Below are 25,317 nucleotides of genomic sequence, written 5' to 3' on the forward strand. Positions count from 1 at the left end.
GACTCCGTATCGACTGGAAATTGAAAAAAACATGTTTGGGGAGGGCATCTCGACGCCACCTATCGTTTATGTATTGTGGTGGAATCCTTTCAACATTTTTTAAGCGATAGACGCAAAAGACATGGCGACACAGATATCCGATACGTGTGAAATTCCTGCATGAGCAACTGGCCGATTGATCCACAGTCTTATACGTAACCTGTTTTGAACATAGACAACAAAAAAGAAAAGCCCTTTAGATGTAACATACGATAGAGGATGGGTAATAATGAAATTGCCTAACATGTGTTACCTGATAGACGTTTGTGATGTTGTTGCTTTTATCCAAATGAGTGACGTCTATCAGGAGACTGGAATCGCTGGTCTCGGTTTGGTTTGGTTTGTGATGTAGCATAAAAACTTCCCTTTAATTATCTCTTTTTGAACTTGCGCGAAAACAGCGTTTGTGTAAATGGCGAACGCGTGCTGTTCTATCGCTAAATCAGTATTGCCAGTGAACATTGTGGATGAGGTTTTGTACTCCGAAACACGTTGTCGATATCGTTGGCTGTCTACCCTATTTTCAAAGCACATCATAAATTGAACAAGGGTGTTTGCGCTTGTTGAGTTAACCTTGAAGGCAGCGTTAGAGCTTTCGCAGCGGGAGGTGGTCTTCATCAAGCAACACATGGGCAGTTCCCTGAAGTAGGCTGGTACCCAGAGATGTTTGATGTTGTACATGTCGTTCAACCAGCTGTGGTCTTGAAGCCCAAATGTTTGTAGGAGGTCATTCCAGCGGGACTCAAACGTTTCAGGTTTGATATAAACATTCCAAACCAACCGGTGAATGCAGGACCGAATGTGACAACTCGAAATTTAGAACCTTCCTTGTGCCTCGATGTAACATACTTGTACGTTATGGGATTAGTTAACTGATTAAACTTAATGATAAACGTGAACCTTTTATGTGATATGTGTCTTGTTTGTGTGCATATATATTTATACGTGTTATAAGTGAACCGAGAACCCAACCCGAGAACAAAGGACCCGACTCGAGACCATGAGGTCTCGAGTGTATAGTAACCGAATGGGCCTTGGGCCGAGAACCTAGTGACCGGTTTGGGCCTTTGGCCGGTTGGGCCATTTGGGCCGTAAACCCTCAACCGAAACCCACTAAGGGTGCACCACTTGGACTAGCACATATATATATATCACACCCTAGTTAACCTTGTCATTTTTGAACATCACACACACACTCTCCTACTTTCCCTTACAAACACACTCCTCATTCTCGGAATTGGACCTTGGATCGGCTCACACACACACACGGTTGGAAGCTTCACACACACCCTCGAAACCCATCAACCGGTTAGTGTTTCTTGATGTTTATTGTTGAATGCTTAGTGTTAATATGTTCATGTTATGTTTGTGCTTAAATTGATGTATGATGAGATTATGTGACAATATGTTGTTTGTGAGTTATGCATGATGAATTTAATGTTCAAGAAATCGGTTCATAAGTATCTCTCGTATGTGCTATAATCGGTTGATGATGATAATATGATAATGTACTCAAGATTTGTTATGAGAGTGTGCACATGCTTTAGAACCAATGAATGCATTCTAGTTGCTAGAAGATAATAAGGATTTTGATAAAACCGGTTTACATATGTGAGGATTGAAACCATTATATGAGTGTGTTTAAGTGTGTTGTATTGTTGTTCATAATTTGTTTGAAAAGGGTTATTTTTGTTATGAATGATTGAAGAACTTGATGAATATGAATATGTTTGAATGTTTGAAGAACATGAAGAACTACTTGAATATACTTTGAATGTGTTGAATATTTCAAATCTGCATTTGTTTGATCCATTTTGAGTAAATTTTAGACAATAAAACATGTTTAGTGGCTGGTACATATTTCTGCATGAATTCTATTGGATAGTACGATCTGCACAGAATCAGCAACTGTTGGGGAGTCGGAACCCCTGGTTGCGACTCGAAACCTCCACGATTGCGACACCGGTTGCGAGTCGAGAACACCTGGTTACGACTCGCAACCACAGCATGATGAACCGAGACCACAGGTTGCGACACAGGTTACGAGTCCTGTTGCGACTCGAGACCAAAACATGACAAGCCGAGACCACGGTTGCGACATAGGTTGCGACTCCCCACCACCCATGACCTACATAACAGCACAACTCGAAACCACGTTTGCGAGTCCGGTTGCGACTCGAGACCACACTTAGTGGGCTTGCTTAGTTACGGGCCTTAGTTAATGGGCCGGCTTTATGGACTTCTGTGCTACTGTTGATGTGCTGTTTGGGCCGGTTACTACGAGCCCAACTGTTCGGGCTTTATACTTAGACTTTGGGTTGTGTTTGAATGATAACTCTGAACTGTTACTGTTAAACGTGTTGCCATGACTATTACCGGTGAACAATACGTGTTGAACATTCGTGCACTGCTTGGCTTGAATCTGATACGAATAATATCTGTGATAGGACCTAATTGATTACCTGCAATTTGGTTAACTTTTCTGTGTTACTACCGAGCAAACCAAGGTGAGTTCACACCCTCCACAAAGCATGGGATTCCCTGGGTTGGGAACGGGGTTAAGGAACGTGGATTCCTCGTCCTCCTTGGGTAGGACGTCAGTGGTTCAGGAATGTGATTCCTCGTCCGGATGGACGGATAACTCGTACTAGACTAAAACTCTATCACGAAGTCCCTCCTTTATGTATCGACTAATCGCCGGGCCAATGGCGAGCGGGTCATTAGTTAGATAGCGCTATTTAGGTCTGACAAACCTCACACCGTGCCGCAGAGGACGGGCGTGAACTAATGGATCTGGGGCACGTCAATGATGATAGACATTGATGTATTCAGGGCACATAAACATGACTACAGTCAGCAGTCGATATGGTAACGAGTCTAGTGTACGCATGGGGTAGCCCCCACGGCCGAAATGCCTGATAACTATCATGGGGTAGCCCCCACGGCTGGAATGCCGGAGTAACTGGAAATGAACAAGTCACGTTTTTTTTAACTATGGGGTAACCCCCACGGCAGGATGCCAGTTAAAGGAAACTGTTTTTGAAACAACTAAAACGAACGCCCAACTGTGAACTCACTCAACTAGTTGTTGACTCGTTACTACATGCTTTGCAGGACCATAGGTACTCAGCTGGAGCTTGCATGGAGGAGAGTCGTTGTGGGACACGGATTGCTGCGTGTCATGTTTTATTTGAAAACATTGAACTTATGTTATAACTTTAAACTTATGCTTCCGCTTATAACTTAAACTTGGTTCTGTTGGATCACCAATCGTATTGGTTAAACTTTTATGATTATTATATGCTTGTTCAGTATGATTGGTGGCTGGATCCTGGTCAGTCACGCCTCCAAGCGGTAGTACTCCGCAAGTGGGATTTTGGGGGTGTGACAGATTGGTATCAGAGCCATTGGTTATAGTGAACTAGGTTTTAATAAAGGGGAAACGTTTTTGTTAAAACCAAACTATAACCGGTACAGTGCTCAACGGTCCACAACGACACTTCACTCCACATGCAAGGCTCGGCATTCTAGGTAATATGATATGGGTATTGCCTACTTGTTAGATACATAGTACATTGCCCATGGTATGCTTGAAATGTATAACTACTGTTGCTTGAACACGTGCGTGCTTACTCTATCCTACTATCGTACTTTCGCGAACCTCTCTCACTCGTATTACTCTTATTATGAAGAATCATGTCTGGACGCGTTAACATGACACAAGCCCAGTTGACCGCACTGATCAACGAACGAGTTGCCGCAGCGCTTGCAGCTGCCAACGCAGGAGGTATATCCTGCAGTCCGAATTTGTTCTAGGATCATTTGGATCCTACTCTCGTGAACCAACCTTTGTGTTAAACTCTGTCTTTCTTTCACCTACCTTAGGTCAATATGCTCAGGCACCGGTGTGCACTTTTAAGACCTTTATGGACTGCCGACCCACTACTTTTAGCGGAACTGAAGGAGCAGTAGGTCTCCTACACTGGTTTGAGAAACTGGAATCCGTGTTCGAAATGTGTGAATGCCCTGAAGCGCGCAGGGTGAAGTATGCTGTCACACCCCCAAATTACCACCTAGGGTACGTCCCTATTGGAGGTGCAACGATCCAACAAAGAGCCACCAATCATATCAAACACAAGTTATAAAGTAATAAAATACCCAATTGAAAGAAATGTATCGTTTGAAAAGTTAAACCAAAACCAAAGTATTGAGCGGAAGCATAAATGTATAAGTGTGTAAATGTATCGAAACCAAATCAATGTAATTGTTTATCATGACCACAACCACTCCAGCAGCATCAGACAGCAAGCTCTCAAGTTCCTTCAATAATTACCTACAAGCATGTAAACAAGTGTGTCAGACTACGCTGGTGAGTTCAAGGTTTTGTTAACGGGTTGAGTTACCAGATGTATGTTAATGCGATTCAATGTTGCGTTACAATGTTGCTCATGTTAGATACCCTAGGGAGAGTGCCCATATGTATCCGAGGAGTGTGCCTCTAACAACCATAGCCCTATCCAGATAATTAGTTCACGCCCGTCCTTACGGCCCGGTGTGAGGTTTCCCACCTAATAGCGCTATCAACTAATCACCCCCATTGCCCTCCAGGCAATAACCAAAACCGATTAAGTTATTTACCCAACGTTTCCCTTCCAAATGTTTACCAGTTGTCCCAAACCACCGGGACGCATGCTTGAGAAAATGCAATGAACTCACCTTGGTTTGCTCGGTAAGACTAGTTACTTGTTTACGTTTACAATTGGTCCACCAAATCCTATCGTGTTTAATAGAGACAGTCAGTTACATATAGATCACTTATTTCACATACACGTCACATAAGTAGCATACAAGTAAAGCGCATATATACAAGTCGTAGCTGTTAATCACACAATACATTGATCCGTAACATTTATCGTAAAGTCGCACAGTAGGTGTATGAAGTTCATGTACAAGTAAATCAGATAACAGTATACGTATACTAGCATGTTGCTCACAAACATTTATCACAGTAGTCCATACGTTCATGCACACTTATAGTCTAACAATATACTCGCTCGAGAGTGCGGTCTAACTGTTTTGTACGGCTGCACAAAACGGTGCAACTGGGCTCCGGTGCGTGTGACCCAGCCATGTACGTTTGGCCCAGCTAGGCTCAAAGCCCAAATGCATAACAGTCCCTAACCGATGTGTGGTTCCATTATGAAGTGTATTTAATTCCATAATATAAAATCTAGTTTTTATGTTTCATGTAGTCAATAAAGTTCATCAAAAGTTCCTTTTTACATCAATCCCAGCCGCCCCCCATTGGACCTTTGTTCGGCCCATTACCTGCGTGACACCTCAGCCCCCATACTTGATTCATGAATTTTTCTATGCAATCCTTGGTGGCTGCATACGTAAGGCATGGGGGTTCTTGTAACATGTGCACCAACTTGCATTCAAGATACAATTAATAAAACAACAGTGGGCGGCAACTTAACAAAACATGAAATTCCTATTGGTTGAACAGAACGCACATTAATTCAATTCATATAAAATTCAAACACTTACAACCGGCACATAAATGGAGTCACATGGCTGTCGTTTTCCTTGATTGTCCCATCCACTGATATAGTGGGTTTGATTCTTTCAAGATTACCTCATATGATAATCATTATATTATTCATAATAACAACCATATTTAAATCAATCCTCTATCCATATACATCTTTTGGTCCAATGATCATTTAACACACATGTGGTTTGGTCCAATAATCACACAACAACATAATATTCTACTTTGATGTCATTTAACATGAAGCAAGAATGGAATAAACATATATTCATTATCATATAGACTCACACCATGAAACAAGAATGGAATAAGCATATTTGACTAACCAGAAACTCGAGCGCTAAAGGGTGATATCTCGAACAGGGGGGGGGGGTTTCTACTGACTTCGTGCGATCCGGTAAGCAATAGGGTTTGTTCGTTGGTTATACGTAAATCCCAATTATAAGGGAGTAAGTTACGTATCCTTGTTAGTCAAGGAAGTCTAATAGCCAAAGTTTTTGGGGCGGTTAGGTTGCTAGCTGAAGTGATGAGCAAGCAATGGGCTCAAGCCCAATCCATTCAATCCATCGAGGAATCAGAGAGGGAAGTTGTGTAATACTTGGGAATTATGAAGGATAAAATGTACATACTATCAAATTGCAATTCAAAGCACATGGTTGTTCGATTCTAAAATACAATCCGAAGCTCAGGTTATCTAGTGATCGACTACAGGTGCGGCCCTATATTAGTGGTCCAATACTAACAACGATATTATGTGTTACCTAGCCAAGTCATTCTATAATTAGCTTAACGAAGTTATTATAAATTAGAATATTAACGCGAAGAAAAGAGATAATAAGGAGTTAAGATCACAGTATTCAATGTTGCTAACCTCAAGGGTTCGAGTTGTCACATCATCCCCAATTTGAAAGAAATTTCGTCCCGAAATTGGCAAGCGTCAAGTGTGAGAGAAATGAAGTGCGAAATCAGGATTGTTGCGGGTTCTGCTCAGTTGCGACATATGCTACTGGTACTCTCGAGGGTTTGGCCCTCACGTGGTGGAATGCTCAAGTGCAAATGCTGGGGTTGGTTGCTGCCAACGCCACCCCATGGGAAAACTTCAAGGAAATGATCAGGGAGGAATACTGCAGTCGCGACGACATTCATAAGCTGGAAGATGAGTTCTACAACCTCAAGATGACGGGGTCAGAGATTGAGGCGTACACTAAGAGATCGCATGAACTTGCCTTGTTGTGTCCTACTATGGTGGACCCTCCGTATAAGCGAATTGAACTCTATCTCAAGGGCTTGGTGCCAGAGATCCAAAGTCATGTGACTTCAGCAAACTTGACTACTATCCAGCAGGTTGTTCAATTGGCTCACCGTCTTACTGACCAAGCGGTGGAGCAGAACAAGTTACCGAAGCGCTTAGGTGCTGCAACTACTTCTGGTACTTCTAGTGGGGACAAACGGAAACGGGATGGGACTTCAAGCAAGGGTTCAACTTCTGTACAATCTCAGTCTCAGCAGAGAAAGACTGACGACCACAAGAGCCCCAGCCAGCAGTCGTCTGGTGGTCAAAGTCATGGTGGGTACAAGGGGAGTCACCCCAAATGCAATCGTTGCAACCTACACCACAGTGGGCCATGCACCAGGGGCAACTGTCATCGGTGCAACAAGCCTGGTCACGTTGCAAAGGATTGCAGGAGCGCATACCCCGCCAATCAGAATCGTCAGCAACCTCAGCAGAACCAGCGACAGCAGCAGGGTAACAACAAAGGGTGCTTTCAGTGTGGAGCTGAGGGCCACTTCAAGAAGGATTGTCCCCAACTGAACCAGAACAACAACAACAATCAGGGGAATGGTAACAATGGGAACAACAACAACAACGGCGCAAGGGGGCGAGTGTTCGTGATTAGTCAAAGGTGAAGCAAGGAATGATCCGAACGTGGTGACGGGTAAGTTCCTTCTCGACGACTTTTATGTTACAGTCTTATTTGATTCGGGTGCCGATACTAGCTATGTGTCACTAGAAGTTAGTAAAATGCTTAAGCGTATTCCAACACCCCTGAACACCAAGCACACTGTAGAGCTAGCCAATGGTAAAAGTTTGGAGGCCTCACATGTAGTCAAAGGTTGCCAACTCATTCTCGCTAACCAGACCTTCTCTATTGATCTTATTCCTATTGTCTTGGGTAGTTTCGACGTTGTCATTGGGATGGATTGGCTATCCCAACACCGAGCAGAGATTCTTTGCAACGAGAAGATTGTTCGTATTCCTGGTTTAGGTAGTGAATCTCTCATGATTCGTGGCGACAAGAGAAGTGCTGTTGAGAACATCATCTCTCTTCTTAAGGCCCAGAAGTGCTTACGAAAGGGCCACACTGCGATTTTGGCTCTAGTTACTGATACCACAGAGAAAGAGAAGAAGCTAGAAGATTTTCCAGTTGTACGCGACTATCCTGAGGTATTCCCTGAGGAATTACCTGGTCTTCCGCCCCATCGCCAGGTCGAGTTTCAGATTGAACTAGCTCCCGGAGCTGCGCCTATAGCGCGTGCACCTTATCGTTTAGCTCCATCAGAGTTGGAAGAACTCTCCACGCAACTACAAGAACTCCTAGATAAAGGTTTTATTCGTCCTAGCTCATCGCCCTGGGGAGCTCCAGTACTATTTGTGAAGAAGAAGGACGGTACCTTCAGAATGTGTATCGACTATCGTGAACTCAACAAGGTGACTGTGAAGAACCGTTATCCCCTACCGCGCATTGACGACTTGTTCGACCAGTTGCAGGGGTCGAGCTACTATTCAAAGATCGATCTGAGATCGGGATATCACCAGCTGAGAGTTCGAGAAGAAGATGTCTCTAAGACAGCCTTTAGGACTCGATATGGGCACTATGAGTTTTTGGTCATGCCGTTTGGGCTGACGAACGCACCCGCAGTCTTTATGGATTTGATGAACCGAGTTTGCAAGCCGTACCTGGACAAGTTCGTTATAGTCTTCATCGATGACATCCTGATCTATTCTAAGAGTAAAGAGGAGCACGAACATCATCTGCGGCTTATTTTGGAACTTCTTCGAACAGAACAGCTTTATGCAAAGTTCTCGAAATGCGACTTCTGGCTTCGTGAAGTCCATTTCCTAGGGCATGTGGTGAACAAGGATGGGATTCACGTTGATCCATCCAAAGTGGACTCTATTAAGAACTGGCCTGCACCTCGTACACCAAAGGAAATTCGCCAATTCTTGGGATTGGCAGGTTACTACAGGAGATTCATTAAGGATTTTTCTAAGATCGCGCAACCTCTCACCTTACTAACGCAGAAAGGCGTCACTTATCATTGGGGGAAGGCACAAGAGTTAGCTTTTCAGCATCTAAAGGATAGACTCTGTAGCGCACCTATCCTTTCACTGCCAGAGGGCACAGAAGATTTGGTGGTTTACTGTGATGCATCAATTCAAGGTCTTGGTTGTATATTGATGCAGCGAGATAAGGTCATAGCTTACGCCTCACGACAACTCAAAGTTCACGAGAAGAACTACACTACGCATGATTTAGAGCTGGGAGCTGTTGTTTTCGCACTTAAGCTATGGCGACATTACCTATACGGAACTAAGTGCGCCATCTACACCGACCACAGGAGCCTAGAGCACATATTCCAGCAGAAGGAACTGAATATGCGGCAACGACGATGGGTCGAGCTGCTGAATGACTACGAGTGCTCCATCAGGTATCACCCGGGCAAGGCCAATGTTGTGGCCGACGCCCTGAGTCGAAAGGACACTGCGCCTAAACGCGTAAGAGCTTTACAACTCACGATCCATTCTAGTCTACCTTCGCAAATACGAGCTGCTCAGATAGAAGCACTGAAACCAGAAAACGTTAGAGCCGAAGCCCTACGCGGGTCAAGGCAACGCTTAGAACAGAAGGAAGACGGTGCTTATTATGTAACAGGACGCATTTGGGTCCCACTCTATGGCGACTTACGAGAACTTGTGATGGATGAAGCACACAAATCCCGCTACTCGGTACACCCTGGTTCGGACAAGATGTACCACGATATTAAGACTACGTATTGGTGGCCTAGCATGAAGGCCCACATAGCAACTTATGTCAGCAAGTGTTTGACTTGTGCGCGAGTCAAGACGGAATATCAGAAACCCTCAGGCCTACTCCAACAACCAGAGATACCACGATGGAAATGGGAGCAAATTTCCATGGACTTCGTTACTGGCCTACCTAGATCCCAGCGCGGAAACGATACTATCTGGGTGATCGTGGATCGACTCACAAAATCCGCACACTTTTTGGCAATTAAGGAGACGGATAAATTCTCCACCTTAGCGGAAATATACCTCAAGGAAGTTGTCTCGAGGCACGGGGTGCCCACCTCTATCATCTCTGATCGAGATGCACGTTTTACTTCGGAACTGTGGCAGGCAATGCACAAGTCTTTTGGCTCACGTCTTGATATGAGCACAGCGTATCACCCACAGACGGACGGGCAGTCCGAGCGAACTATTCAGACACTAGAAGACATGCTTCGCGCTTGTGTAATCGACTTTGGCAACAGCTGGGAAAGGCATCTGCCACTCGTGGAATTCTCGTATAATAACAGCTACCACACCAGCATTAAAGCTGCTCCGTTTGAGGCATTGTACGGACGTAAATGCCGGTCACCTCTTTGTTGGGCGGAGGTGGGGGATAGTCAAATCACTGGTCCAGAACATGTGGTAGACACTACTGAGCGGATTGCTCAAATACGACAACGCATGGCGGCCGCTCGAGACCGTCAGAAGGCCTACGCCGATAAGGGCAGGAAACCACTTGAGCTCCAGGTTGGGGAGCGTGTATTACTCAAAGTTTCACCCTGGAAGGGTGTGGTTCGTTTTGGTAAACGAGGCAAACTCAACCCACGATACGTTGGACCTTTCGAAATCATTGAGAAAATAGACAAGGTGGCCTACAGACTGAACTTACCAGCAGAACTCGGTGCAGTTCACAACGTTTTCCATGTGTCGAATCTGAAGAAGTGTCTGTCAGACGAGACGCACGTAGTTCCTCTGAAGGAACTCACGATCGACGAACAGTTGAAATTCGTCGAAGAACCAGTCGAAATCACGGACCGGGATGTTAAGGTCCTCAAAAGCACTAGAATACCTCTCGTTCGAGTTCGTTGGAACTCACGTCGCGGCCCAGAGTTCACCTGGGAGCGCGAAGATCGGATGAAACAAAAGTACCCCCAACTGTTTGAGAACAGTACAACCGCTACTGAGGCTGAAGCTACGGAATTTCGGGACGAAATTCCAGATCAACGGGGGGTGGATGTGACACCCCAGGATAACCGGGAAAACCATACAACTTAATTAGCTTCCTCAGTGAGTGCCATCAAATTTCGGGACGAAATTTCTTTTAACTTGGGGATGATGTGACAACTCGAAATTTAGAACCTTCCTTGTGCCTCCATGTAACATACTTGTACGTTATGGGATTAGTTAACTGATTAAACTTAATGATAAACGTGAACCTTTTATGTGATATGTGTCTTGTTTGTGTGCATATATATTTATACGTGTTATAAGTGAACCGAGAACCCAACCCGAGAACAAAGGACCCGACTCGAGACCATGAGGTCTCGAGTGTATAGTAACCGAATGGGCCTTGGGCCGAGAACCTAGTGACCGGTTTGGGCCTTTGGCCGGTTGGGCCATTTGGGCCGTAAACCCTCAACCGAAACCCACTAAGGGTGCACCACTTGGACTAGCACATATATATATATCACACCCTAGTTAACCTTGTCATTTTTGAACATCACACACACACTCTCCTACTTTCCCTTACAAACACACTCCTCATTCTCGGAATTGGACCTTGGATCGGCTCACACACACACACGGTTGGAAGCTTCACACACACCCTCGAAACCCATCAACCGGTTAGTGTTTCTTGATGTTTATTGTTGAATGCTTAGTGTTAATATGTTCATGTTGTGTTTGTGCTTAAATTGATGTATGATGAGATTATGTGACAATATGTTGTTTGTGAGTTATGCATGATGAATTTAATGTTCAAGAAATCGGTTCATAAGTATCTCTCGTATGTGCTATAATCGGTTGATGATGATAATATGATAATGTACTCAAGATTTGTTATGAGAGTGTGCACATGCTTTAGAACCAATGAATGCATTCTAGTTGCTAGAAGATAATAAGGATTTTGATAAAACCGGTTTACATATGTGAGGATTGAAACCATTATATGAGTGTGTTTAAGTGTGTTGTATTGTTGTTCATAATTTGTTTGAAAAGGGTTATTTTTGTTATGAATGATTGAAGAACTTGATGAATATGAATATGTTTGAATGTTTGAAGAACATGAAGAACTACTTGAATATACTTTGAATGTGTTGAATATTTCAAATCTGCATTTGTTTGATCCATTTTGAGTAAATTTTAGACAATAAAACATGTTTAGTGGCTGGTACATATTTCTGCATGAATTCTATTGGATAGTACGATCTGCACAGAATCAGCAACTGTTGGGGAGTCGGAACCCCTGGTTGCGACTCGAAACCTCCACGATTGCGACACCGGTTGCGAGTCGAGAACACCTGGTTACGACTCGCAACCACAGCATGATGAACCGAGACCACAGGTTGCGACACAGGTTACGAGTCCTGTTGCGACTCGAGACCAAAACATGACAAGCCGAGACCACGGTTGCGACATAGGTTGCGACTCGCAACCACCCATGACCTACATAACAGCACAACTCGAAACCACGTTTGCGAGTCCGGTTGCGACTCGAGACCACACTTAGTGGGCTTGCTTAGTTACGGGCCTTAGTTAATGGGCCGGCTTTATGGACTTCTGTGCTACTGTTGATGTGCTGTTTGGGCCGGTTACTACGAGCCCAACTGTTCGGGCTTTATACTTAGACTTTGGGTTGTGTTTGAATGATAACTCTGAACTGTTACTGTTAAACGTGTTGCCATGACTATTACCGGTGAACAATACGTGTTGAACATTCGTGCACTGCTTGGCTTGAATCTGATACGAATAATATCTGTGATAGGACCTAATTGATTACCTGCAATTTGGTTAACTTTTCTGTGTTACTACCGAGCAAACCAAGGTGAGTTCACACCCTCCACAAAGCATGGGATTCCCTGGGTTGGGAACGGGGTTAAGGAACGTGGATTCCTCGTCCTCCTTGGGTAGGACGTCAGTGGTTCAGGAATGTGATTCCTCGTCCGGATGGACGGATAACTCGTACTAGACTAAAACTCTATCACGAAGTCCCTCCTTTATGTATCGACTAATCGCCGGGCCAATGGCGAGCGGGTCATTAGTTAGATAGCGCTATTTAGGTCTGACAAACCTCACACCGTGCCGCAGAGGACGGGCGTGAACTAATGGATCTGGGGCACGTCAATGATGATAGACATTGATGTATTCAGGGCACATAAACATGACTACAGTCAGCAGTCGATATGGTAACGAGTCTAGTGTACGCATGGGGTAGCCCCCACGGCCGAAATGCCTGATAACTATCATGGGGTAGCCCCCACGGCTGGAATGCCGGAGTAACTGGAAATGAACAAGTCACGTTTTTTTTAACTATGGGGTAACCCCCACGGCAGGATGCCAGTTAAAGGAAACTGTTTTTGAAACAACTAAAACGAACGCCCAACTGTGAACTCACTCAACTAGTTGTTGACTCGTTACTACATGCTTTGCAGGACCATAGGTACTCAGCTGGAGCTTGCATGGAGGAGAGTCGTTGTGGGACACGGATTGCTGCGTGTCATGTTTTATTTGAAAACATTGAACTTATGTTATAACTTTAAACTTATGCTTCCGCTTATAACTTAAACTTGGTTTTGTTGGATCACCAATCGTATTGGTTAAACTTTTATGATTATTATATGCTTGTTCAGTATGATTGGTGGCTGGATCCTGGTCAGTCACGCCTCCAAGTGGTAGTACTCCGCAAGTGGGATTTTGGGGGTGTGACACCGAAGATCAGTGTTATCGAGCACGTCGGCAGAGATCTGAAAAATTTAATAGTTATAACACGAGTTATCTTAAACCAGTTTGAGAAGACATATAAAAATAGTGTTATGTTGAATAACACATGTTAAGGGTTAACAAACTTCTGTATACCTTGGAGGGTAGTTTTTTCATTATATGCCACATGCATAGACGGTGTCGTGATTCGGTAAAGACCATAGGAACAGCTTGTAGCATGGATGGGTCTTGATCACTCAGTACGAGAGTTGGTTGAGTACCGTGTGCCTTCAAGAAAGCCTTAAGCAACCACACATAAGATTCAATGGACTCGGTTGATATCAAACCCGCTCCAAATGTAACACATTGGAAATGATGATCCACACCCGTGAATGGCACAAAAACCATCTTGTACCTATGAACAAAAATTTGATTTGATGTTAACAATATGAACAACTTTTTGGGTTTAAGATTGGATACTTGGGTATCAGAACTAACATGTGTTAAAGGGGGGGGGGACTAACCTGTTTGTGCTGTAAGTTGCGTCAAACGCTAGGACATCGCCAAAAGCTTTGTAGTTTAGCTTTGAGATCTCATCAGCCCAGAATACAGAGGACAACTTTCCATTTGATACAGTGTAATCAAAAAAGAAGTTGGGTAGGTTGTCAAAACTCTCACGCAAGCGTTCAAGGAAAACTTGTGCGTCGCGTTCACCAATAAAAATTCGCAACTGGTGGCTAAAGTTTTTAAAATCGACCGGCGTCCCATTGACATTGTGATGCCTTCCTTTTAAAGCTACAAGACATCTATAAGCTCTCATTGGTCCGATGCGGTTTAGACTCATGTTGTAAATGAATTGTTTCGTGGAGAATGACAGTTTCCGTGATATCTTGCTAAGATCACGGTTGTAACTCTCAACAAGTTCATGATTATGAATATCATTGAAACTCAGAACTGTGTATGAATCGTTCGAGATCGAGACTAGTATGCTTGCCTTACAGTCACACCATGTGAAGGTGGTCCTCCGGTGCTTAACAGAAGATTCATCTAGGGTGTCAAAAGTCCTCTTTGGTTGTGGTTTTCCATATTTTGAGCATCGGAGATACTTGTGTGTGGGAATTCCATTCCAGACTTTAGTTTGCCCTTTTTTTACAGAAAAACCTGCTTCAAACGCATAAAGTTCATACATGGAAAGAACATCCTGAAAGGTTGGATAAGATTTCCCACACACTGGTATGAACTTATCAGCGACGTTAGGAATCCAGTAACGGGTTCCCTGAGGGGTATCAAAAACAAAGTATGGATTCGAAGGCCCTGTACCATAAAACGAAAAAAGTTATGAATCTGCGATAAATGACATGACAAAAAGGTTATAAATCTGTGATATGAGAATAAAGTGGGCTCCCATGGTGCATTGTACAACCGTCTAACTGGCCGCGTGATGATTCAGCAAACATAGAAGGACCATGAGATGATCCAGAAACAACAACAGTCATGGGCTGCATCTGGGAATCTTGGGATCCTACATGTGAACATTATGGAATATGTTTGAACAATGCCATATCTGGTGAAGAAAAAAACAAGACCAGTGTATAGAAAAAACAAACCTTCTTCAATATCCATAACCTGGTCATCATTAAACGCGTTGTTCATGAAATTGTTGGATACCACAACATCAGGGGATCTAACAGGGGCTTCAGATGACCGAGAACAATCAACATGCATATAAGTGTATACAGAAGATTCGAATGGAACAAGTGAACATGGACATGCAGTATAGTTTGGATTATTAGATTAAAAAGTTGTAAAAGACAAAAAAAAAAACAGAACTTCTAGAACAGTTAATTGACATATATGGACAAACCTGGAGCATTAAATTCCTCATCATTTTGGAAGTCGCTGCAAAAGAACCGGTTTGGGAAACTACGGACCGGCGACATTAATTCTGAGGTTGGTGGATTTGTCTCCATGGATATTAATGGAGTTACTTGCTAATTTGGAGTAAAGGTGAAATGGGGTTTCTCTGATTAATGATGAAGAAGATATAAATGAAAATATGAAAAAGAAATACGGGGGAGGGTGAATGGTACGATTTGATGGACAATTAATGAACATGTCAACTCATATTGGGGGAAGTTCTTGGGGGTTAATGTAATTTACTAATATAACCTTGATGTCAAAAGTAATACAAAGTGATCTGTGCAACGTGGAACAATGTAAGCCACATATATAGTTTGCTAAGTTTTCTAAGTTAATGGGGTTTTTTACTAAGCATTATCCTATATATATATATATATATATATATATATATATATGTTATTTAAAAAAAAATGTAAACACATACAAATCCAATATAGAGGCTCATTATCAAATACCTTTTTATGTTTTATAATTTACCCAACTTAACATTAGGTTTATTGGGCCCAACCCAATACTAATATGATTTTAAAAATAAAAATAGAAGAACAATTTTCGTTAAAGCATATGGGCACATTTTTCGAGCTCGAACAGGGTATGTAAATTCTTAGAGACGCCACTAACCACGTTATCTTTTAATTCATTTGGATACTATTCATTTTCGTTGTATAGTATATATATTAAGATAAGATGTCAATCATGTACAAAAGGATATTTGCGTATGAAGCATACGTGAGAATGAGAAATGGACAAGTATTATTCGCAGAAAGGGTAACTAAGTCTTTTCTTACTTTGAACAACTTCCTCCTTGATTTTCAAACGACTATAACTTTTTCATACGTTAATATTTTAGGTAAATTACTTTTTGACTCCCTGTGTTTTAGGGATTTTAACCAGTTGAGTCCAAATCAAAATGTTTTACGCTCTTAGTCCCTATAGCCACTTTTTTTAACCATTTGAGTCCAAATTTCTAACTCCATTTAAATTTTCTATTAGTTTTTCATTAAAAAGACTAAAATACCCCTATATTATATTATTATTTTTATTATACAGAGAGAAACACACCCTCAATATTAACAATCAAACCCTAATTCATCTTTAAAACTCAATTGTTTTCATCAACATTCATTCACAACAATTCACACTTCAAAAATTCACAACAAGATGAAGATGAAGAGATCAATACCTGTAGATTGTTCAGATCAGAAGCCTCAGAAAAAGATCAAACAATCAGAACATGATCGCCGTCGTTCAATTGAACTAGGGCTCGAAGTCTCCTCTCTCCAAGCCTAAAACTGAACAACAATTGAAGAGTGTTCGCCGTTGATACCTCCTTTCGCCTCACAAAATGAAGAGTGTTCGCCATGTTCAGCGCCACACAATCGTCGTGTAGTATAGTACGCTTACATGTTCAGTTTGTTTGTTTATGTGTGAAATGCTTTTGCAATTCATTGTTAGCTACTGTCCCTTGTTACATTTAGAAGTGTTTGTTTGTTTATGTGTGAAATTTAGAAGCGTTTGCTTGTTTATGTGTGAAATTTAGAAGTGTTTGTTTGGTTGTAGGGGATGGGTTTTTACCTCTCAATTCTTGCTGGCAATTCAATATTTCCCAACATTCAACAAATTCCAACCCCTAAACTGTCATGCACTTGGCTACAAAGGGTTCAACATCTGGTCAGGGCAATGGTGCTATGGTTGGATGCCTCCCCTTCTACTTGGCTTCGTATGTGAGATGATGTTGCAAGGCACTTTATGTATTTCTAATGCAAAAACTCGAATTAAATATGCAACACAGACTCCATGACTGTCTCCACTACTCCATAACTAAATTACCTATATGAGGGTGGTGGTTGGGGATGGTCAGAGGTTGTCCTTAAAAACTCTTGAAAAAATTTACGCCTCAGGCAACGAAAAGAATTGAGCCCAAAATTATGGTTAAGGGTAAATGAATTGCAAAAATAAAAACTTAGTGATACATTATTTTGAGATGGTTTTTGCCACTACATCACCAACATTTTGTTGCATAATAAATGGATGAATATACTAACTATATAATTTAATAAATATATACAAGCTTGTAAAGATTTTTCGGGCCCTTCGATATTTTGGGCCTTGGGCATCGGCACGGGTTTGCCGGGCCCAGATCCGGCCCTGGGGATGGTTGGTGGTGGCTGGAGAAAAGTAGAGAGAGAGAGACGGTGGTGGTGGTGGTGGTTGAAAGGTAGGTAACTTTTATTTTTATATATATATTATACTAGGTTATCACCCGCGAACTTCGCGGGTTGGATCATTTAAATTTTATCAAACACAACTGTATATACATTTTTAAAAAAAGATATTAGATTTAAATAACTTGAACTTTCATCAATTGGTCGATAACACTCTCAAGTTTTGATTTATACCACACCACTCTCAATTTTTAACTAATTAGCCGATAGCACTCCAACTACATTACCTCATTAGATGATTATATCATTTTAGATATTAAATTAAATTTGATTTTGATGCGAATATATGATAATCATGGGTGAATGAGTAAATTAGATATTTTTTAATAAAAATGTTATTGTTTCATAATATATATTTTACATTTGAATCGGTTCCTTAATATTAGTACGCTTAAATAGGGGAATGAAGAAATTACTAAATTTCACATATACATTTTGGTAACTTACTACTGTTTAAAGAAATTTAGAAGTTATTAGTCAGCCATATAATATATGGTTATTTTTTTTAAATGCCAACAAATCTATTAGTCATCAAAACTAGGAAACAACAGTTAACCCAACATTCATACAAAGTACACCAAAAAAACCGCACAATATTACACCAAAAACAACATTACATCAAACCCTCAAGCGGGCTAAATCGAAACTGCACCAGTCATCTCAGCTTAAGTCACCAGTTTCAACCTATGCTTAACACAAAGATACCCTAAATTTTTACATATTTCTTTAACCTTGAAAAATCCGACTGCTTGTCATTAAACACAACATTGTTCCTGTTTTTCCACAAAACCCACACAACAACCTGGATAATAAATAAAAATTAAATAACCAATAAACATTAAAAACAAAAGTAGCACCTAATATCTAGATTCTTGAAGACTGCTTTGATACACTCGGATATCTTTACTTCATTTGAAAAATTACGCCATTTGTCTTAGTAGCATAAGTATATGAATTAAGTCAAAGAGAATATGAGACACTATATGGTCCAAAAATGTGAGCTAAGTATTTGAAACCATCTGATGAGATAATGTAGTTGTATTGCCTGCACCATTGTAGTGAATAGAGGAGCTGGACCATCCTTATCCTTTATCAAGTGTTTTGACATCCTTTTATAGAACCAGTGTTTGACATCCATTTATTACACCAGTTTCATTATGTCTTTGTGTCCATCCTAATCTTGACACAATTTGATCTTCAATGTATCTGTCATCCCATATCAGGTGCCTGTAACATGAATGACCCCTCCCCCCAACCCTAAAAAAAAGAAACAAAAACACACAAAACCTGAATAGAATAAAACCCAAAAAGAGTATCATGCCGCAAGCCGCTTCTTATGCACCATCTATTGACGATTCGAACCCACTCAATCGTGAGATCTGACTGACACCAAACACAAACATAAATTTAAACCTACCCCAGCATATGATTGAGGTTCACAACCTAATATATACACCCCTGTCATACAGCGGAAGCAATAACCAAGAATTTAACTTTTTTATTCCTCTTCAAAATAGCAACACACAAATACATGGTCAAGAAGAATATATAAAAGTAAAAAATGACATCCACCAAGACTACCCAATCAAGGACTTACTAATTTAAAATACGACTTAGCTGAAACATGAAATTTTTCTCAATCATAACTCGATTAACACAATTTTATACCAATTTCTTCAATAGTACAAAGAGATTCAATCAAGGTCTTCAAACAATTAACTCTTGGATGAACAAGAATAACTCTCTAAAAACACATTAGCTCACAAATCAAACAGTATCAAACTACACTAAATCTAATGGATCCAATACACAAAAGAACCCTAGATCTGAATGTGTACCAATAAAGCTACTGAGATGAAACCCTAGAGAAAAAAAAAATTAGGCCATTTGCAAAAAATGACATTTGAGGATTTAGAGGATAAAGATTAAAAATATTAACCCACCAGTTTGTCATAGGTTTCTTTAAAGAATTTGCCAAACACTAGAAGCAAGCTTAAAACACGACCCAAAAATAATGTGTCATCAAAGTATTGAAAATTCAAAATAAAACCATCTGGTTACACCTATTATATTGCATAGCATTGGACCAACTAGAGTAGTTTCTGGTTCCTTTCAGTTTGACACTTATAATTGCAAAACTACAAGTTAGCTGCAACAGCTTCATAAAGTTCAACTAATCACACATAGCACATAATTACGTATCACACACGAACCACTTAACTAGATGATATCAAGACTAGAAGTTTAATAGAAAATTAATCAACACATTCGGTGGTATGACTCTAACCGATAATAGTATTGGTCCATCTAACGCAGTCCAAAAATATGCCTAATCAGAATCAGTTGGCGTGACAAAAAATAATAAAAAAGAAGAGAGATTTCTCACAGTGCTTTAATGTCAAGCTAACCCGATACACCTTCATTTAGGGTGACCAGCACTCTTACAAGATGCAAACCAAGACGGCAGAAACACTTTGCTATCTTTGTAAAGCGTAAAAAAACTTCCAGTTGTGATATTCAATGGACCAGACACTTCACTTTAGGAATATGAGACTTTCCAGATGTGATAAATCTTAAATGGCAAATCGGTCGGCTTCACTTTGATTTTACTGTGTAAAGAAGACAATAGCACATACAGTCAGCCGTATCATTCACTAAGAAATACGAGAGCCCCAAGCCCCAATATAAACTGCTATCCAGATCACAAGCGTTTCAACTCGAACAAGCCCTAAACGACAACCATCCGTTCAAAATATCGATCGATCTGCGTAGATTCTTTGAATAACACGCTACACGAACTTTTAACTTTCAATAACAACAAAAACCGAAGAAATTAGCACGCCCTAACTCTCCTGCTTGCTGCAAAAACCTCTTCCGACGCTTGAATCTTGAAAAACCGTGAGAGATTCGGTTCCAACTTCACAGATCTATGTTCCGATTGTTCGATTTGGGTTCGAATAGTGTAGAATCTGGAAATATGAAGCAGAAATCGTTGAAAACATGAAACAAATATCGGATTTCAGCAGTTGATCTTGTGAATCAGCTTTATGTAGGTCATCGATTGGAGACTTTTTTTGTGATTTGATTCGATTGATCGCAATGGTTTGACGGAAATTAGGGCAAAATCGCCAGAACCATGTAATCCCACAGAGACTCGTCCCCTTGTGAGACGTCCAGGCTTCTGGCAAACGCCATGAACGAAAAGAGAGTCATCTTTACAACTCAGTCGTCTAAAAGAATGATGCAACCAGGTTTTTTATATTTGAAAACCAAAAAACCCTAATACACCTCAAAACGTCAGCGGAAGAACAAGAGGATGAATAACAATCCACCAGAGCCATGGCTCTGATACCATGTCAAGAAGATGATATCAAAGCGAAGCAACTCAAAATACCCAAACCGAAAGTTTATTAACCCTAGAAAAGTATTTCAACTGATACAACGAACAGATAGATAAACTGAAATAACTGAACAAATTCTCACAACTCTCACAGGATCATCTGCTTGATGAACTTTAACAGACAAACACCTAGAATCACCAGATCTGTGAATCAACTAGATTCACAGTCAAACCCTAATTTGTCTCGATGTGAGAGAAACAAACAGAACACTTTAGAAAAAAAAATATCTCAGTTATCAAGCAACTGAAACGGACCAACTGGGTTTTTATATTAGAGCACATGCGGGTTACCCGGGTTGTTATAACAACCCGGTCTTCAAACATCTTCAACAGCAACCAAGCTTTCTAGTCCAGCCCATTAACCTTGTAAAGCCCACTTCTCTGATCTTGATAAAGCCCAACAACTCAGAACTCAATAGCCTCACAAAACAACATAAAACATAATATAAGCAAAATACTTGTACGATAGAAAACATGTGATGTTTTAACACCCCCCTCACTTTTATAACCAAACCCAACAACCATGTTTACTCCATTAGCCAAAGAGGTTAAGGAAACTTACAGTGCATTTTCTTTTTACTAAGACCGAAGAAGAAAGTAAACTGTCACACAGGGTCTATTTTATAAAAAAATACCATGAGCGAATTTTCACCTGGTAAAACTCCTCACAGGCGATAGACAACTACAACTTCCCAGCAGTGGAAATTTATTCAAGATTTTCAACAATACACCAAGATTCACAAGAACCGCTAACTGGAGCAAAATCTATATGATGACGCGATCAGAACTCCATGCAAAGAACTCTTCAAAGTTTAGTGTTCACAATAATCAGAGCATCCTGCACATTCTTTTTAACCAACTTTTTTCAAGAAGACTCAAAACCCCAAAAACAAACATATCAAATTTCGTGGAACAAAAACTTTAACACTTTATTAATGCAAAGATTACACAAAACCTTACAAGAACAGACACAATCAACCAGATCTACACGACTACACTCAATCTCACGCATACAGATCATCAACATGACGATCTGCTTTAACTCTCAACAAGACTTAATGGACACCACAAACCTGAACATACGAGATCAAGATACGCCCTAAATCTCAGTTTCAATATGAAACTCTAGAGAGAAACAATGCAACGAGAGAAAAGATAGACCTATGTCAAGAATTGTTTTAAACTGCATAGCTAAGTCAAAACCTTTGCTAATAGAGATGCAAATTTCTGGATGGATCTTAACATTTATATGTTGTACAAGAAAAATGGGTCAAGGACATATATTCATTTTATATAAAAACAAGCCACTTAGTCTCCAAAAAATTGGTTGATAAAAAAGTGAAAACTATGATGTATAACATCGTAATACTGACACAACTACCAAGAAAATTTTCCCTAATTGGATAACGAAATTTAAATTCAAAACCAAGGAAAAATAACATCATTAGACATATACCAACTTTTGACAATGACCAGAAACACAAAACCATATGAGTAACAATGACTCACTCGATTCAATAGCCATATGAGAAACATATCTCATAAAACCAAATAGTCACAAGACTATAGAACCTCAGAACAGCAGAAGAATATCATCTGAAAATTTGAATCACATGAATCAATAAAGATATCAGAAAACAATCATACAATATATTCCAATTATCAAAGAAACATACGATCAGCACTACGATCTTGAGAACTTAGATTCGATCAATACAAGAATCTAATGATAGCTCTAACCAGTGCAGCTACAGAACAAGTCTATAAAAAAATCAGATCAACAACACGAAGAACCGATTGAAACCAACACTACGATCTAACGGGACTAGACTCAACAACACGAAGAACCTACAAACGACCCTAGACCAGTGAGGAAGAAAAACGAGCATCACCTAGACCAGTGAACTAACATCACTACGATCGGCGATGAAATCTCAAAAAACGAATAAGAAACAAATAAGATCACCAACACGATGATCCTACACAAGCCTCACTACGGTCAGACTCAAAACGTTTAGAATCCTAGACCAGTGAGATAAAGGAAAACACCATCGAAGAATACAACTTCAAGATAGCATAACCTTTACAAAAAAAAAAACATTCACACAGTGATTCCAATAACCAAAGGAATACATGATTGTTCAAGAATCATTAGATACAAAAATACATATGATTCAAAATGAAAACACATGATTCAAGTCACATTTGATAAAACGGAAATCACACGACTATACATCAGATCGGAAAATACAAGCAAAAAATAACTTTTAGGTAGGCAACAAAAACATGAGTTTTAATCCCTTAAAGATTATTTGTCACATAAAAAAACACGTAGTTCAATAACCAAGAAAAGAGCACACACATGTATACTTTTGTTGAACATTTTAACATGTTTGAGGTTTGAAACTTACTCAACATAAAACATACTCTTTACTAGCAGGGACACAATGATGGATCTACACGTTAAAAAACTTTAAAATCATCGACAACAGAAGATAACCCTACATCCTTGTGTAATAGTCATGTGTAATAACAAGAAAGCACATGAACTCAATAGCACAAGAATACAAGAAAAAAGAATAAGAGTAAGATTGTTGAATTCATATTTTGACACATTATATCATGCCCCCTCAATCTTATTATGATATCACAACAGACCTTTTTTTTTTACTCGTCTTAACACACTAACTTCTTGATAAAGACATCATTAAAAAACAGAGCAAGTATCATCACAAAATATGAATCTAAAATCGAACAACATACTCAACCAAAACTGACCAATATATCTAATAACAAACTCAGATTTTATAAGTTTTTCATTAAAAAATAATGCATATAGATCCCATTATGGAACATACAGAACCAAAAAAACCACAATCAACTTGAAAGACGACCTTATAGAAAGCATGTTCTAGCCACTATTTTTCTCTTTGTCTCTTTGCTTGCAAGAATATAATATTTAGATTAACAATAGAGTTGGAGAATTAAATGAAGATCTATTTACAGTTATTGAGGTTTTCTTCAAATAGATATTTCTTTACATTGGATTAACCATGTCATATAGCGGAAGCAATAACCAAGAATTAACCATGTCATATACCAACTTTTGACAATGACCAGAAACACAAAACCATATGAGTAACAATGACTCACTCGATTCAATAGCCATATGAGAAACATATCTCATAAAACCAAATAGTCACAAGACTATAACAGAGTTAAAAAAAATCCATAAAACACAAAATCAACCTGAATATGGTGAACCAAAATTCTGCCCCCGTCAAACGAACACACCCCATACGGGAGATGTAGCAAAAAAAATGTTATATACCGCCACACATTACTTGCAAAGACTCGCGCCACCATAGGAAATTTCCCAGTTGTTAAAACCTATAACACACGCAAAACTCATACCCTCTCCAAACCAAAACCAAACCCACACACACCAAAATGTAGACCCCTCAAAACTCAATCCATGTACTAATGAACAGAGCACTTACATATATAGTAAACCACCCATAGAAAGAGCACATCAAGGTGCTGTGCAAATATACTCATCAGAAATTGAGCAAAGAATTCGCAGATCTATTCCCCATGCCCAGTAATAGATATTCTCCTTGTATAATCAGCCTGAAAAAACCCAAAAAGTAATGTCCCAAAACATATCATGAAATAAATAACACTGTCTTAATATATTGTTCTCTTGATTTCTTCTTTATCTAATATAGTTCCATATAGAACGTTTACTTAACTAAAATAGATACTTCTGAAAATAATATTAGCATAGAAGAAAAGGTGTGCAAATACAAACCATGGCTACAAAACCTATTTTTCACTTTTATTCTTAAAAAACCCTTTGTTATATAAATATATGAACTTACCTCATTATATATAGATATATAACCCAAAATATTATAAAAGCAGGTTATATCACGTTTGAGATTATACCCATATGAGCATTACTCTGTATTTAGCCAATCTACTCATACAAAAAGATTCAAAAGGAAAACTTAACCTCTTATTGCTATGCTTAGTTATTCCAAATATCATTCGAGGGTACTGCACACATCTACAAATTATAAATATTTAGTAATGAAGATCTAAAAATTATAGAACCCGCATTGAAAAATCGACTAAATAACTCACGTTGAAGATTCTCCTAGTTTTTCCCTTTTGACCACTCATATTT

The 25,317-nt window shown here is 40.0% G+C and overlaps 1 protein-coding gene and 1 long non-coding RNA gene across 2 annotated transcripts; both read right to left on the reverse strand.

Annotated features, from left to right (window-relative positions):
• Positions 1–13,540: 13,540 nt before the first annotated feature.
• On the reverse strand, positions 13,541–15,308 carry LOC118488857 (protein FAR1-RELATED SEQUENCE 5-like). Its single transcript, XM_035986261.1, has 5 exons — positions 15,191–15,308; positions 15,007–15,105; positions 14,108–14,897; positions 13,740–13,998; positions 13,541–13,627 (listed from the first exon to the last, which is right to left on the reverse strand). Exons 1-5 carry the CDS (start codon positions 15,306–15,308, stop codon positions 13,541–13,543), a joined length of 1,353 nt encoding a protein of 450 aa, XP_035842154.1.
• Positions 15,309–18,535: 3,227 nt separating this feature from the next.
• LOC110926336 lies at positions 18,536–21,115 on the reverse strand. The gene is made up of 2 exons (XR_002585154.2): positions 20,115–21,115; positions 18,536–18,985 (listed from the first exon to the last, which is right to left on the reverse strand). It is a non-coding gene; the product is annotated as an uncharacterized LOC110926336 (long non-coding RNA).
• Between the last annotated feature and the right edge of the window lie 4,202 nt (positions 21,116–25,317).

This window comes from Helianthus annuus, chromosome 17 (genome assembly GCF_002127325.2).
Source record: "Helianthus annuus cultivar XRQ/B chromosome 17, HanXRQr2.0-SUNRISE, whole genome shotgun sequence".
Classification (NCBI taxonomy): domain Eukaryota; kingdom Viridiplantae; phylum Streptophyta; class Magnoliopsida; order Asterales; family Asteraceae; genus Helianthus; species Helianthus annuus.

Coding starts and splice junctions, on each gene's coding strand:
- LOC118488857 (XM_035986261.1), bottom strand. CDS start 15,308: ATGCATGTTGATTGTTCTCGGTCATCTGAAGCCCCTGTTAGATCCCCT. Junction 14,898..15,006: donor ATCACGCGGCCAGTTAGACG/GTTGTACAATGC, acceptor TTTATGGTACAG/GGCCTTCGAATCCATACTTT. Junction 13,999..14,107: donor GCAACTTACAGCACAAACAG/GTTAGTCCCCCC, acceptor TTTTGTTCATAG/GTACAAGATGGTTTTTGTGC.